Source organism: Pempheris klunzingeri, chromosome 15, assembly GCF_042242105.1.
Source record: "Pempheris klunzingeri isolate RE-2024b chromosome 15, fPemKlu1.hap1, whole genome shotgun sequence".
NCBI classification, from domain to species: domain Eukaryota; kingdom Metazoa; phylum Chordata; class Actinopteri; order Acropomatiformes; family Pempheridae; genus Pempheris; species Pempheris klunzingeri.
The window spans coordinates 2,185,332-2,202,890 of record NC_092026.1 but is presented as its reverse complement, the minus strand read 5'-3'; the positions used below and the strand labels follow the sequence as shown (position 1 = coordinate 2,202,890).

General features: G+C 43.3%; 1 protein-coding gene across 1 annotated transcript in view; it reads right to left on the bottom strand.

The window, feature by feature from the left end:
* adcy8 (adenylate cyclase 8 (brain)) overlaps positions 1–17,559 on the bottom strand; it is an 81,481-nt gene that overhangs the window by 21,025 nt on the left and 42,897 nt on the right. The window contains exons 6-10 of the mRNA XM_070844489.1: positions 16,488–16,646; positions 14,608–14,878; positions 3,995–4,192; positions 516–616; positions 230–431 (exon numbers count right to left, since the gene is read on the bottom strand). Of these exons, the coding sequence (XP_070700590.1) occupies positions 230–431; positions 516–616; positions 3,995–4,192; positions 14,608–14,878; positions 16,488–16,646 (931 nt within the window). The remainder of the gene's footprint in view (positions 1–229; positions 432–515; positions 617–3,994; positions 4,193–14,607; positions 14,879–16,487; positions 16,647–17,559) is intronic.

Below are 17,559 nucleotides of genomic sequence, written 5' to 3'. Positions count from 1 at the left end.
AGTATCAATACATAATTAGATAATTATGATAAGAAAAATGCCACAATGCCACACAGGATTAGCCATATTTTACACTCTACCATAAAAACCTGGTACCTTCTTCACCTTATTTTAATAAAATGGTTCCAGCTATGTGCAGGATCTTTTATATTTTGTCTGGAAGAGGACTCACTATATTAATCAAAACTCACTATATTAATCAAAACTCACTATATTAATCAAAACTCACTATATTAATCATGGCTGCCAGGAAGTTGATGAGGATCGAGACGAAGATGATGACGTTTCGCGCCGCGTAGGTCTCGTTGATCCAGCAGCAGGCTTTGCGCAGGACCAGAGGCAGACACTTGTAGTCCTCCGCCGTGGTAACTAGGACCAGACAGGAGTGGAGGACGATGAGGACCGAGAACTGGATCACCATGGTTACCATCCTGCAGAAAACACAAGACATGTAATGTTGGCTGTTTGCTGAACGCCAAAACATCTTTGAGCGATCAGTTCTTCAGATCTTTTACCTGGCAGAGGGAAGCAGGCTTTGGATGGTGGTGATGAAGATGAGCACGATGAAGGCGCACACCAGGTTGGACTTGAACACCTCGTCTCTCATCTGGGAGTACTGCACCGTGAGAGGAGGGAGAAGAAGAGAGAAAAAAGGAGGAAGAAGAAGAAGAAGAGATGAGGGGGAGATGGAGAAACAAGTTTTCAGACAAACAGAAGACTGAACACACGTAGTTTCATCTCAAACACGCCAACGCACTGACAAAGACGCATGCGATGCTTCAACCACAAGCGTTAGAGAGAGACAGGAGCCGGTGGGCTGGCTGCGGGGTCCTGGGGAAGGTGCAAGGCTGACAAGCACAAAGCTAGCTGTTAGCCTTTAGCTGCTAGCTGTTAGCCTATAGCTACTAGCTTTTAGCCTTTAGCTGCTGGCTGTTAGCCTTTAGCTGCTGGCTGTTAGCCTTTAGCTGCTGGCTGTTAGCCTTTAGCTGCTAGCTGTTAGCCTTTAGCTGCCAGCTGTTAGCCTTTAGCTGCTAGCTGTTAGCCGAGTCAGAGACACAAACGAACGAGCTAAAAAATAAATAAACGAACCACGAAGCTAAACTAAGCTTCTCTGGATTTTTAGAAATATTAGAACATTAGAGGAACTATATTCATTTAATCCATATTCATCTATGCTAGTGCTGCTATTTAAAGCCAGTTTTCAGGTTTTCATATTTTTGAGGAATTATTAGGTAACACAGCTGTAGTTTGGTAAAAAAAAATAACCAATGATCTCCAATTAATTTCCCAAATTTGACCTCATCAGACATTAAGATTAAGCTGCAGATATAATTCACCTCGTGGGTAAGAAGCAATAAGAGGAATCTTTTCATCCATTGTATTTTGATGGACATTACTGTCAATGCTTGTTTGGTTAAACTTTATTTTTCCATTAGGCTCTACAGTATAACTACTGTTGTATTATTTCAGGTATTTGTCAGGGACAGTGCTCATTAATGAACAGAAAACAAAGAGGAGCTGTGAACGAGGCGACAGAAGGCTCATTATTATTATTATTATCAGCTGTCTCCAGCCTGATGTTAAAGAAATTGTTCAGCATTTTGGAAAACATGCTCATTGGACTCCTTACCTAAACGTTAGATTCATGTCTGTCTCATTTCTCTGTGTTGTGTATGGAGCTGAGGGTTTGAAGCTATTAGCTTAGCTTAGCATAAAAAAATACACAGGCAGAAATGTATAAAGCCACAATTTATGGATTTTAGGAGGAGTTACTGTAACAAGACTGTTGTTTCGCATGTAACTAATGTTGAACTGCTCCTTTAAGAGTCACTCTACCCATACGATAAATAAAAAGTTCACTAAGTTTAACTTGGTCATTGGTTATGTGGAGATAAAAGGGCGGCGCGGTGATGCAGTTTGGACCGACAGTCTGACTCAGCTCCGTCTCAAACTGTCCGCCCCCGTGACCCCCGCTGCCCCGTCCTCGCTCTGTCTCTTTCTCAAAGGGTGCTGGGAAATTAGCAAGAGGATGCTTCACGTTTCGTCACAACTTTGGCAAAAAAAAAAAAAAGAAAAATGAGGGAGGCCAACAGCAAATCACTGCACATTTACTGAAGAGGTCAACCAAAAAATAAAGATAAAAAATATAAATATATATATATAAGGCTCTTGGAAAAGTTTTGAGGATGGCGGTGGTACTCAAAGGGGAACATAGATGTGGAGGGAAAAGGCCCATATGAAGGTCAACTCAAAGGTTAAAGGTGAGCTTGTCCATGGAACAAAAAAAATGGAAAGAAAGGGGACAAAAAGCTGCAGAGGAGCACTGCATTCACCAGAGAAAAGAACACCAGACACAGTTTGTTGCAGTTATGACTTCCATATCTCATGATTGTGACTCCTCATAATTACAGGAGGATTAGCGGTCATCGGTCAAAATGCTGCTATTGGCTGTTTCATTAGAATTTGTTGCTATGGAAACAACTTGTTTGCTTGGTATCAGCTATCAACTGCAAACCTGCAGCGTAAATCAACCTAATTACCCTCATATATCACGTTCTGTAGCTGCGTGGTTTTAATAAAATGCTACTGAAGAATACTGGTGGCAGCACAGTAGTGTAGTTTGATGGTAATTTTAAATATCTGAAGGTGAAGATGTGAAATCATAATTATGTGATATGCAAGTTGGGAATTTGAGAAATGCTTTTTTTCTTTAGTGAATGCAGTGCGCTCCTGTAAAAAGAAAAACAAAGTTGAGCAGGTCAACTTTTTCCACAACACTGTAAAAGGGTAACAGGTCCACGGCACGGACTTTTGGTCATGAGTAAACTGAAGGGGATTCTGGAGTCTCGACAAAACAAATCAGCATTGCCAGAAATCAATGTTTCACCCATCTGACTGATCTATGCTCGTCGAAGCAAAAAGAAAAATCAAAGCTGATTCTATTTGAATTTCAGAATCAAAAACATGAGTCATGGTTAAGTTGGGTTAATGTTTAAACACAATACTGGCAGTAACTCAGTAGAAAAGATGTTAATGTTGTTGAGACGAGTGAAAATCTGCTGTGAGATTAGATTAGATTAGATTAGATTCTACTAATATGGAGTCTGACATGTGCCAACTGAATCATTTTAGCCCTTCAACCTTTCATCATAACCAATCAACAAAATAAATGTTTAAAAATGTAAAACTTATCATAAACGTCCTTCATGACCTGAAAAACTGTAGATCTACAAATGTACGGTAGTTTGAATGCAGCATTAATTAATAAAAAAAACCAAAAATATTTATTTTTACATTTACAGATTGATCATGTAGTAATTTTGTCTTTAAATTGGTTGTTAATTTAATGTCAAAATGAGCTGAAGATGGACTATGATTGGCAGGAAGTGGACAGAATAACAGAACATAAAAGCATTTTTAAAGGCTTTAATGTTCTGTTATTTATTTATATTTTGAAATAATATGTAATATAGATATATATATCTAAAGGGAGAGAGAGAAAACAGGATTAATAATTAGGAAATATATTGTTTTTGTTGCCGTACATCATCCAAATGCAAATTTAATGTATATTAGTGCCTTAAAAAGCATCACTCCATTAACTGACTCTAATTAAAACTTGTCACACTTCAGACTCCATACGCTGAAGGCCAAATAGAGGAAAGCACAGAGCGAAAGAAAACCCTGGACCTGTGATTGTGTGTGATATTGATTATTAGATATGGTGTAATCACTCACTCAAGTTACGCCATTCTGGTTTGTCTCATGTTACAGTGACTCATGTAAACAAAACAGCAAAATAAAAAAAAAGAGACCTGCTGTTTTTTCCCTCTGTGAAACCAAAATGTTATCTCAAGTGCCTTTAGCTTACTCATGATAGGAAAAAAAAAAAAATGTCGGTTGTTGTTTTGCGTCTGGAAATCTTCATCTAAGAAAAGATATGAGGAGGGAGAGAGAAAGAAAAAAACAGTTATCTGTCTAAAACCCCAGCTACCTTCTCTTCCAGGCTGGAGTCTTTAAACATCAGTGAGAAAGGCTTGATATGCTCTCTTCTCAACTTATCGCCACTCCGTAAGTCGATGGCGCTCTCTATTCGCTTGTTAATTTCCTCAGGACCAGAGTGGACATGCAAAGCTTGTGCGAGATGGTTTGGAAGCAGATTTATCGAATTTCTCGTTAGGGCAGCCAGAGTCTAGGGGGAAAGCACATGCACATAGAATGAACCTGCTTGTCCCCCTTTTTGTTTCATTCAAGTTACAAATGAAAAAGAAGAACAGACACACAGTTACATTCATTACATACACAAAAAAAAAAGAAACAAAAAGAGAAATTAAGGAAAAGGGGAAGACCAAAATGCAACGTTCGCTATCAGACAGACGGCTCAGAGCAAAGTCATGCATCTCTCTCTCTCTCTCTCTCTCTCTCTCGCTCTCTCACTCGCAGCACGGTCACTTTGCATTCATGTTAGTGGTGACAAAGCTCGTAGTTATGCATCCTAACAAAGCTGTGATTAATGCCCATGGCGGTGGAGGGAACACACAACACAGGTGAACGTTAAAGAACAGAAAGCATGAGATGGAGGACAAAAAACAAAAAGCTGAGAGAAGAGTTTACTTGTAAAATATCATAACAAACATTGTGAATCATTTATTTCATCGTGTTAATCTGCAGCAAGTGAAGCGAAGACAATATTTACATTTTCATCAACGTGAAGAAAAAAGGATTTGACCTCCAAAATGTTGGAGCATTTTGAGCAAGAAATGTAAAAATGCATAACGTCCTGAACCAGGACACCTCATGCTGCATTAATATGGAATATTGTAAAAGGTAATTAAATGGCACCAGGCTCTCCGGTTTACAAGGGTCTCCTCCGGTTTTAATTTGTCACTTCATCACTTCCCGTCTCGCTTGGCTTCCTTCTCTCTCTCTCTCTGCGACAAGAACACACTGAAGGTCGAAACCTTCCTGAACTTTCTTCTTTTATGTTAAAAGCCGGACCACATATTCAGGTTTATCACATTTTGTCATCAAGGTAACTGTTTAATTATATTTTCTCCAAATGAAATACTAGTAAATGATGGGACATTTTTTTTAATTCATTAATCATAGAAGTCCCACCCAGGTTTCCAAACAATACCAAACCACCCAGAGTTGATGACCTGGTGTCCTCAGCAGCAGCTGGGAGCAGACAGATAAACCACCAGTCATTTGTCATCTTGCTTTCTTTCTTTCGGTGACGTGTAGCCTGTAGAGTGTGGTTAAGGACACTTCATCACCTTTGGAAGTGCAAGACATGACCACAGAGCACGTCACAGCTTCCAGAGAACACTTCTGGTAGTTTAAACTCTTCTGAGGTTTCATAAAAGGTCCCTGCGTGCAGCTTTGTTACCATGTGATGATATTGTAGTTTAGATAGAATAACATACAGGGGTCTACATTTTCATGCACATTGCAAGTCAGATCCTCAAACTTGGAGGTCTTTGCCTCCCAAATGTTCAGACCTGGAGGCCTCATCAGCATTTATTAGTTCCAAATGACTGATTTGACTATTGTTCAGGAACAAAAACCACTTCAGCCTCCTGCAATCACCTCATTCTCCTCACCTGGTTTCCCGAGCACATCTCCTCACCTGCAGCTCGCTCCCTCATTAGCCCCTCAGCATATATACCAGCCCATCGTCTCCTGCTTCTTCTTAGGTTGTCTAGCGTGTCTCACTTTGCTCCTCAGTCCTTGTTGTCCCCGTTTTCCCCTCGCTGCCTCCCAGCTGTGTGTTTGGGCTCAAACCTGCCAGTAATCCAGAAACTTTTACAGTCTGCCCTGCCGTTCACTTCAACCAACGCCCCGACAAACAAAAGCCAAGAATTATTAAATGCCATTTAGAGCAAATACTCCCCGCTACAAGATGACTTTAATGGGGTGAAGGAAGTGAGACCACAGCTGCCTGAAATGAAGGCAATGAGTTTAAAATGTCAGTTATGTAAATCTGCAGCACACATTATTTGTAAAAACACACATGTTCATTGACCTGCTCTAGTCTTCAGTAATTCAAGGTGAAAGTGATGAAGGTCATACATGAGGAGTCCTTTTCTCAGAGCCACTGACATTCGCTCTCCACCATTAGGCCGGAGTTACAGCCGCCATGTGGGAACTTTGGACAAATGACTGAGTGTCTGAGCCTCATGCAGCCGTTAAAGTGATTATGAGAGAAATGTGTGATGATGGAGAGAGAGTGAGAAGTTCAACACGTCTCTCACCAATTGTGGCCGGCCTCACCTCGTCTCGCTAGATCCAACATGTTAACGAATGAAATCCATCAAACTGAGATCATTAAAAGTTCATTTTCACACTCTTGAAGAATGAATGTTCTCAAACCAATCTCAATTACCGCTTTACTTCTTTTTTTTACCTGTCAGGGCCATTCTGCTTATCGCTGGCCATCATTACAGGCAGATTTAAATCTAATCAGAGCGACCTGGAGATAAGAAACGACTGCCATTTGGAGGTTCATCTGTTAATGCTGCAGACATCATGAGGGATTCAAGTATTAATCACCATCAGCAGGAAGACTGTCGCACTCTGAGAGCTTTTGATATTTAGATGTTAAAACAGATGAAGACAGAGAAAATGAGTGGCTCCATCCCATAGTACCAAACACCAGCATTTTCATTCCAGTAAGTTAAGATGAGCACTGAGGAAATGCAAAGATACTATGATCCAAAGCAACATGAAGTGCACTTTAACTGTCAGGTGAAAGCATAACACAAAGGAATTTGCAGATTTTGATTTAGATGCTAAGAAGTAAACGGGACACAAACAAAAGAAGAGAATCGTCCCGACTGTCCACCAAATTACTGTGGACTCTCCCGAACGTGTCTCTGCCATGAGAGCACTAACTGACTGTAAATTTTCACTCTCCACACACACAGAAGATAAGGGAGAGAGAGCTGAAGTTGAACTTGAACTCAGGAAAACCTCTGTTGCATATGAATGAAAATACGCGACCTGCGTGTCAAATCATTAACATATATGAAACACATGAGGTTTCATAAAAGGTTCCTGTGTGCAGCTTTGTTACCAAGTGACGATATTGTAGTTTAGATAGAATAACATACAGGTGTCTACATTTTCATGCACATTGCAAGTCAGATCCTCAAACTTGGAGGTCTTTGCCTCCCAAATGTTCAGACCTGGAGGCCTCATCAGCATTTATTAGTTCCAAATGACTGATTTGACTATTGTTCAGGAACAAAAACCACTTCAGCCTCCTGCCCTGCAATCACCTCATTCTCCTCACCTGGTTTCCCGAGCACATCTCCTCACCTGCAGCTCGCTCCCTCATTAGCCCCTCAGCATATATACCAGCCCACTGTCTCCTGCTCCTTCTTAGGTTGTCTGGTTGTCTCACTTTGCTCCTCAGTGCTTGTTGTCCCTGAGTTCCCTAACCCTAACCCTAACCCTAACAACTGAATTCCCCCTCGCTGAACTGGACGGCATCAGCTGCACGTGATGCAGGGACTGTAACATCTCACATTCAGTGTTTAAGTAGAGATGTGCAACCTGAACTCCTCCTGATGGGGGGGTAAATTCAGTCAGCTCACTTAAAGGAACAGTTCAACATTCAGGCGGGATACACTTACTGGTTTCCTTGTCAGTAGCTAAATAAAGGGTTGATACCACTCGTGTCTGTTCTCCTTAAATATGAAGCTAACTTGGCTTAGTGTGAAGACAGAAAGCTGAGCAGAGGGGATGGTGCTCTGTCCAAAAGTAAAGCCATCTGCCCACCAAGTTAGATCTAGTTGTTTTAATCCATACATTGTGGGACTATTTCTTGGCCAGGTGCATTTCCGTGACTCTTCTCATCACGGAGGTTGAAAGGCAACGAAGAGACTGCAGGAAGTAAGACTGGAGCCACGTTTGGGTCCAGACCAGGAAAATATCTAACTTTTCTTACCCATTTACTCCACATTCTGTAAAAAAAAAATAATAATCCCTTCACTATTCTGTTGTCACCGACAGCCCCCGAATGTTGGGTTCATCAAAAGGCATTTTGGGAAGAGAAGGAAGGAAACCACTGAGCTGAAGCAGAATACAAGACAAGAGCTGTACTGCTTTAAACATCACCCACTGAATTCATTTTCAGTTTGTGAGGAGGAATATTTCTTTAGTTTCTTCTCGGTTTGTAGGAAAAAGACTGGATTCAAACCTGGAAATGTTTCCTTGTGGAGCTTTGGCAAAAAAAACTTTACATCTTTTGAATCTTTATGCCCATAGACTTCCACCGTAAGCAGCTAAATAACAATCAAACTGTCTTTTCCACATTATAACTAATGTGACAGATATATTGTTTAGCACCGTCTTTCCAAAGAGTCACTGAAACATGTTGGAACCCAAAGGGACATTTGTTACAGGCATCATGTGCACCATCATCTGTGATTCAGCCTGACACGTCTGCTATCACAGACCCTGGGATCTGCACTTTAACTCAAAACAGCATCTCGTCTGCGTAGCGGTGGATTAGTGCTGCGGTCACAGATACTGGGTGCAACATTATATCAGAAAGGTGGATCTAAAGCTTTGTAGGCTTCTTCTATAATCATCAATAAGATCCCTGCCTGCAGCCACCCACTCATGACTGGAGGCCTCAGAGGGGACGGGTGCCAGTATTATGAGCTACGCTGCCATGATTGTTTCTGGCACGCATGTCCCCGAGGAGGCGTGCAGCCTAAAGGGCACATGCTTCCATCTCTGACATTTCTCTTCTTTGTCCTGGCCGGCATGATGCAGCCCGGAGCAGCGGTTGGCTGCACAGGGGGGGGGAGCAGTATGGAATTACATATGATCCATATTAATAACACGTCTTGGAAATCACATGTTGGAAATGCCAACATATGATGCCAGGAAAAAGGGCAAGTGGAGAAAAGGGGGCAACGGTGAGATCGGACGGTGTGAAGGTATGCAGCTGGATCAGGACTGTGCTGCGCTGGGTGTCTCACATGTGCGGCGGTGTGACAGATTAACTTACATTTTCGAGCCAGAAAGTATAATTCAGTGCAACATGACTTGTTTGGAACCAGCGCTCTTCACAGGATTGGAAGCAGGCCATTATGTAAACCACCAAACACGCTTTGGGGCAAATGAAGGATCTGGATCAGCACTGTAGTACAAAGCGATATACCCTCAGAACGACTGGACAGCTTGCCATGAAATGTGGTACACACAGTCCCACATGAAGTTGTTGATCCCCCTGACTTTTCACGCCGCACCACAGGACACCTGTCCAGCATGTTGATGGGAGGGGGGTGTACCTCTGAAACTAATGGCCAAGCCCTCATCTGCTTCATCGGGGATTATTTCTACTGATCACAGCGGGGGGTGCAAGAAAAAGCTCATTTTGTTATTGCAGCACTTCCAGACTCTCCTCTTTTTGTAGCACACCAACCAAAATGATGATTATTTCTCAAAATAATTCAATCTAAATGTTAATCAGAGCCAAAATGTACGCTGATTAAAACGCTGCGGCAAGAAGCAGTTCCTCCATGACACAAACAAAAAAATAATAATTGGATGTAATTTGAGAAGTGGAGCTACTGACAGAGATAATATGTTCATTATTATTTACTAATAACGGTGATAATTAGTGCTGCGGCACGTCTTGAATGTGAGCAAGCGAACCGAGGCGGAGCGGTGTTGGGTGGAGAGTCCAGAGTGAGATGGACAGCTGAGCCCAATGACATCATTTTAAACATTTAAAAGTATTTTCTTCAGCAGACAGGAAAGCGAATGTGTCATAAACCCAGAACTAACACAGACCGACGCCAAGAAAAAAAGAAAAAAAAGAAAATGAACCCATTTCTTTCAGGGCTGGATTTCACTGAGTAACTGGGTCTTCTGAGGAAACGCACAACCTCCATTGAGGTGAAAGCACTGTGACAGTGCTGTGCATCATGGGAGCCAGCAGGCACACAGTGAAGCATGAAAGAGGTAAAGACAGAGCCACTCAGCCGGTGCAGGGAGCCCGCACAGAGCTGGGAGTCTGATTTCAGGGCTGGAGCTCTTCTGTCTGAGGATAAACCTTCAGTCTGACGACGGCAGTCGGTCCTGACTGTTCCCATGAGCGCAGGGACGGACAGGATGTGATGTCATTTATCCAACAGTCATCAGTGTGCTCCCAGATAAAAAACAGGATGATGGGAAGATGACGGTCGCCCACTGATGCACAACACTGTTTTATGGCAGCTATGAGTGCAGAGCTGTTACCTGGTTACTGCTGCTTCATGCATCAGCCTTCGTTGCACGTCTTCAACTTGCCGTTAACAATTAATGGAAGATCCTATTGTCCAACAGTGTGTTTATGTCTTTGATTCCACCTCCTGTACTGTCACTGTGCTGCTTGGATAAAAGGACCCGTATTCAGATTAAGAACCACTTCAGTTTTCACCTGAGAGAATCTCTAGCATTGATCTCTAGTATATTTCTAGTCTTTATGCAAAGTTCAGTGAGCCGGCTGCACACACGAGTGGCATCGCTCTCATCATCTAGCTCTCAGCAGGAAAGGGAAGAAGCATACTTCTTAAAATGTCAAACTATTTCTTCAAAACAAACAGACGTTCATATTCAGATTAACAGAGAGACTCCTGCTGTCCACCTTCTCTCACCTGAGTGACCTGAGAGTCATCGCTTTTGGTGCTTTAGCTGGAAGTGGCTGACGCTGTAGTGGTGATCGGTGTGTTACTGTGTTACTGTACGTATGTATTCATAGAAGTTCACATCATTCTGTGCTTTCAGGATTCTACCACAGTAACATTTAATCTGTGCGTTTTCACACACCTGTGCATAATTCAACAAAAATGAAACACACTCTGTTTCTCTTTTCCACCATTTCTCTCACTCCCCTCCCATTTCCTCTCCATCTGACACACACACACACCCTAATATTCTACCTTGTCCTCAATCTAGTGATGCTGAAAACTGAATCCGACCAACAGGAGGGGAGGATGGGGACCCGCAGGACAGAAAACCACCGGAGAGGGAGAAGTTCATCTCCAGGCAGAGCCAGGCAACAACATAAAAGACACTTTTAAAACTCCTCCAAGAAGCCTTTGATATGCAAAGAGCCGCTCTTAGAAATGACAGTCCTGACAGGCTTTCATTGTGCCACAAACAAAGAAGTGGCACTTTTCAGAAATAACATTCCTCTGCATCCAAATGCACAGTAACATCAAATGCTTTAAGCCCCCGACAGGCCCACGGCGCAGGAGGAGCTGCGTCCTCGTATATAAACATGAGGTAACACAGAGTTCACTGTTGGCTCATCGCCACAGGAGACCAAACAAAAAAAACAAAAAACGCTGGGAATGAAGATAAAGTGGTGTACATGAGGCCTGGGGAAGTACTGCTTTACCATCAGGCAGGAGGCAGAGATGTTGTGATTAGTGACGAGAGATTCCTCTTTTGAACAATCAATTGAAAGAATGTTTGTTGCCAAAAAATCAGGAAATAAATTCATATTTTTCCCAAGTGAAAATAAAAATCCTTTCTAGGTAACAACTTCCATTTGTTGGACAAAATAAGCAACGTGAGAATCTGATGGACTGATTACCATTTTATCATCTGCTGCTCCCTGCAGGGCACGAACACGACGCTTCACACTCACACATACTATTAAAACTCACATGAATGCTGTAATGTAATATATATAGTATGGACTGAGTGAACTGCACACAGCAGAGCAGTAAACACAGCAACATACTGAAAATACAATACACTCTAAATGATGTTTTGTCAAATAGAAGTTTGCTTTACTAATTATTGGTGCGTTGAATTAAAGGGGCTTTAATGTGATTTTTCACACTAATTAACAGAGAAACAGCCTTTAATGTCCGAGTGAAAACAAGTGGGGGCTGATAGTATTAGTATCATCAGAGGAAATATGTAATATAATACATACTGGAACCTTTTTAATATAACGTAGTGAGACTGTGGGTGATCATCTGTGGGTGTAACTGTACTTTATATACATACTTAATATGACATGAATTGTATATTGGTGTCTAATCTAACTTCGTCTCTTGCAGGTAAGGAGCGTAGTAAAGTAAATACTCTTCCTCACTTGTTTAGCTCCTGCTCTCATGCATCACATCTTAATCATCTTTAAAATATGCATGCAGGGCCTCCAGCCCATCTATCAGGAAGTACGAAGCTGGAGTGAGCTCTCTCCCTCCGGCCAGACTTCTGAAATGTTCCTGATGACACTTGGTGAGGCTTAGCGGCCCGGAGGAGGAGTTGTAGGAAGTCACCGGTTGGTTCTGGTGGAGGAACATTGAGTCCCGGCCAGGTGGTGGCTGGGTGTCCGCCAGCAGCGCAGGACGCAACAGCTCATCCCCTCAAACCAATCTGGGGATGCAACTGTGGCCTGAATATGCAGCTTTACCCCCTCCCCTCTTAGCTATTACGCATGATGACATAGCTGTGAGCGTGGGGGACTGCAGAGAGCTCCTGTACAAGTCTGTGGATAACTTGTGGCTGTGTGGGCTTCAGACCAACAATTTTCTGGAATTAATCCCAGGAAAGTGAATAACTAAAGCTGACTGTGAGCTGGATCAGTGTCGCACAGAGCTGCACACCCTGAGCTTCTTTTTTTTTTACGTCTAAAGAATAAATCAGATGTCACAATAAAAGACAAAAGCAAAATGGACGATACAGACAGAATGTATATCATCTGCAAAGAACTTTCCAAACTTCTCCCCTGTGGGATCCCTGAGCGGTGGGATGACTCAAAGGGTGACTCACATTATTCTTTAGTTTAGCTAGTGTGGTATCCATCTTCAAAAAGGGCGATTTAGCCATTAGACGCTCTTATTGTGCTTCCTTTCCATCTCCCTACCACCTTCTCTTTGTTCCTCCATATCCCACCATTCATTATTTATCTCTTAACTGTATGGTTGGTTTGTTGGCCCTCTGCAGGAGGTGGAAGTACCGTGTGAAGCCCTGTGATATCTCTCTCCTCAACAGAAGTGCATTTCTCTGCATGTGAGTGTTTCTGTTTGGGTCGAATGCAGGTCGAGTCGTCCTGCAACGAACTCGGTTCAGTCTGCAGACTCCGCCTTGAAGACGTCCTCCTAGAGTCCCTTCTCACATAAAATGCTCTTTCTCTCTTTTATCTTGCTGTGAATTTATGTTATGTGTGTGTGTGGAAGCACTTAAGCACCAGACAAAGCACCTGCAAATGAGAATAATGAAACAGAGCTGCTATCTTAAGGTCCACAGATGAAGTCCAAAGGCAGAAAGCTCCAAAGTTTAGAAGCCACAACTTCCTAAACAGTCACTTTAAATTGTGGGCTGATCAGACCTCAGCGCCCCCAATGTGCAGCACGTTTAAAGATATCAAGAGTTACACGAGTCCTTTTGGCAAACTGGTCGGGGGAAACTGGGACATGGTGGTCTGGATGATGTGTCTTAACTAAAAGATGCCCAAATCCAGGTCATGACGAGTGCAAAGGGAACTACTGTAGTCTAAGCAGGACAGAACAAAAGCCCCGCAGCTTAAAACTAACTAAGATTAGCGATCGTCATCTGATGAGGAGTCACACCCACTCTTCAGCGTGCTGATTTAACAAATGAAGAAGAGGAATCGATGCTTCTCTCCTCCTGCCGCTGAGGATCAGATGGGCTCAGTTATATCAGCCATGAAGAAAAGTTTAATACAGACGTAAAATCCAGAGCTGAAACGATTCGTTAGCTGTTAACATGTACAGCACACACACACACACACCACAGGTCAGAGCTGCAGAGGAAACACTGTCTAATGTCTGACTGCTGCTCCCAAATACTTTTGCTGTTCTGGGTCAGTGTGGGAGCCTGCAGGCTAAATGCTGTGAGCCATGTCATGTTCAAAACCTAATTTAACGGTTTGCTTTTCACAGTCGTCTCTCCTGAATCTAAAACATTAGACGTTTTAAAAATCACCACATTCTCAAAGACTGTTTAGTAAAAATGCTGCTGACTTCAGGCGTGTCAAGTTGTGTTTTTGAGATGATCGGGGCTTTCACGGCCCGCCTCCATGAAGGAAACCACTTTCTCCAAAATCAACCGACTCAAAATGTCAACATGACGCTTCTTCAGGGGGCTGATTTGTTTTCAGGGGCGGATGGGGACACAGACGAATGAAGAAGAGGAAGAAGAAGAGGTGAAGAGGATGTTTTTTAAATGGGCCACACGATCAGAAGCTCGTCACTCGTCAAACATACAGGCAGGCTGACACACGGCCACTCGTTACCACGGCAACACAACCTCCATCCACTCATTCCCCCAGGAAAACAAAAAGAGAAAAACAACCAGCAAACGGGCAAGACAACTGAGAAGATCCCATGCACTGCAAAAAACGTCCATCTTAGGAAGCCACTTCATCCGGCAGTGAGGCCCTCAGTCTGTCTGCAGGCTACGATTGAGTTAGGAAGTGTCTTTACCTCCACACCTGCCCCCACCTTTGAATAAAACTAACAGACTGATCCTCAATCAGAGGAAGTTTGGTGTTAAGATGAACGTCTTTTTCCACAGTGTGATTAAGTGCACAATATGCCTTGAGATACGAGCAGCGGCGGGACTTACATTCTGCTTCCCCACGATGTTGTCGAAGGGCAGCTCCGGGCTCCAGGACGCCTCGTTGAAGGTGGCGCTGCTGGCCCGGCGGTCGGCAGAGCTGGCCGCTTCCTTCATGATGTCCTCCGGCAGGGTGAGCAGACTCTCCTCCGGCTGCTTGATGAGGTACGTCTCGATGTTGTGGCGGCGGAGGAAGTCGTTGCGGTCCTTCCCGTGGCCCTCCTCCACCTCGTAGTCGCCGTTCAAACAGTCCAAAGCAGCTTTGGAGATGTGGATCCTCCTGGAGGCACAGAAAAGAAGAACCCTGTCAAAGTTTGCATCTTTAAAAAATCCTGCTTTAAAGCTGCAGTTTGTGTTTTTCTGGAGAAGTGACTGCCACCAACGTTACAGCTGCCTGTCCACCTGTCCGACCTGCAACATCCACTTTCTTTACCAGCTCGCAGGGTCTGAAATGAGGTTTTCTCCTCCTGAACATTTCTACAGGCCATTCTTTTTTTTTTGTCTGCCACCTCTGAGATTTAAGTAGAAAGCTTGTGAACACTGAGGTACCAGACAGTAGAAATATGGGATATACCATGTAACCTTAATGCTTTGTAAAAGTATAATATTTAATCAAGTATTGCTTCATTACTTTAAACCTGGGCCCTGTTTTTACATAGTTTGAGTTTGGAAGGACTGGTAGGAACCAAAAGTTGCTGCAACGTAATCCTTTGGGCAATTGTGCCTGTCAAAGCACATCCTCTGCAAGAACTTAGAATAACTATCTGAGCCTGTCAGAGGCTAAATTCTTAATTTAGCCTCTGACAGGCTCAGATTGTGTGTGACAGCATCATGGAAAGGATCCCTACAGAGAGAGACCTGGAAGATCCTTCTGGTTTAACCACAAACAGCCGTTATATCGCTCTCTGCACACACACCAGACTCCATTCACTAAAACAGGGATTTTACCTCGCAGAGCCTGGGACAAACTAACCAAACTAACTGATCAAGGCAGCGACAGACCAGAGACGGCGACGTCACGGAGGCAAAGCAAACATTTATACTGCATTTCCATCAGCAGGTGATTTCTGCGACACCCTGAGCCAGAGAGGAGCAGCCAATCAGTGAGAGGTGCAGGTGTGAATGAAGCCCTGCACAGTGTCAGGTCAGCAGCTTAATGTCACAGAACATGAAGGTCAGGTCCGGTATGTTCCAGCACCTATGGGAGGGTGTCTGATGTGATTGGAGGGTGAGATGAATTCAGAGATCCCCTGTCCGCGGCTCAGACGTGCTGCAGAGACACCGAGGATTCATCCGTTCATGTTACGCAGCGACATTCGGCAAAGAGCAGCAACCAGTCGGGGGTTACAGCTCGGCTCAGCAACAGATGCCGGCAGGACATTTAAAACCAGCAGTTAGAGAACTAATCCTCCCTGCGTCTAAAGGCCACGCAGGAACATCGGAGTGAATGCAGAGATAATAACCAGTTGTTTTGGCAGAAAGACAAAAAGGCAAAACATCCCATTAGTGTGTTAAACTGCCAGCAAACACTCTTATTTCCACATTTCTTTCCCCTCGTGGCAAACTTTTATTTTGATACATGATGATCAGGCTTATTGGTTCTTGGAATGTGTTTTTAATCAGATAAACTGTTATAAAGTAGGAAAAACACCACAAACACACAAAACAAGTGTAAAAAAAACTGATGTGGAACTAAAATCTATCATTAATTATTATAATTTATTTTAAAAAATGCATTATTTCACCTCATTTACAACAATTTTGATAAAACGTGTCACCGTAGCCAAACCCTCTGTGGTTCAGCTCCGGCTGTGCACCTTTTTTGCTTTCGTCTCCGTCTCCACAAACCGACAACCACATCGAATGTTGAACCTGCTGGGTTCACTCACCCTGGGATCCCTCCAGACTCCAGCTTGTTGGCGATGTCCACGTCCCAGGACCAGACGTCGAACTGCCACTTCCTGAGTCCCAACACGCCGCACAGCACGGAGCCCGAGTGGATCCCGATCCGCATGTCGATGTCGTGTTTCGTACGTGATCGCACGTATCTGGAGGGAACACAGTGGGTACAGTTCAGGTTTTAAAAAGAAGGATCCAGTAAAGCATGAAATGTGTATCTCTGTTCTCTGGAGATCCAGGCGGCCTGTGGACATGGTTGGGAGGAATGTAAAGTGCATGGGATAACACACACTTAGACCTTTTCCCCTCAACGGGAGCATTCCTCATCTCCTTCAGAGTGTTTGATGCTTTGTTCAAGGACAGGAAGGCTGAACCTCCACCCCTGTGACAGACGGCCTTCGGAGCTGCAGCTTCATTAGCATTCATAATTCAGAATAAATCAGCAATAAATTACATAAATTGTGCATAAAGACGTGTGTGTGGTCCCGTAAATTGAATACTACTAATAAAATGGTTAAAGTGACGGTTTAAATTGGTAAAAAATAATGATTTGTAAGGTTGAATATTCATATTTAAGTATAAAATAAAAGAATCCTGTGCTTTTGTCTGAAAGGGCAGATGTTTGGTGTGAAATACTCCGGGGTTAACGTTGGGTCGCTGTGAACAGCACAGTGTCTGCACATTAACTCAGCAAATTAATAAACATGAAATTGACCTTTGGCGAAACCGATAGCGCTGACAGACACTGTTCACGGATTCACCGAGAAATGAGCACGATACATTTCACGCGTATTAGACGAGCCCGAAAATTGGTGAAAAACATTCTCAGCAGACTTTTCACACTGGTTAATAAATTTGTTTCTCATTTCATACTTTATTATCCCCTGAACACAACAAAAGCGGGACAAGCCGAGGCCGATAAAAGCGTGAGAGGAGCAGACGGGGCCGTCACGCCCGTCCCTGCCTCCAGGCCTCATTTCATGCCTCATAACAGCAGTGATGAATGAGAGGTGAAAGGCATCCTGGGAGTTTGTGACAGGTGCTTAAAGTCAGTCGAGTGCA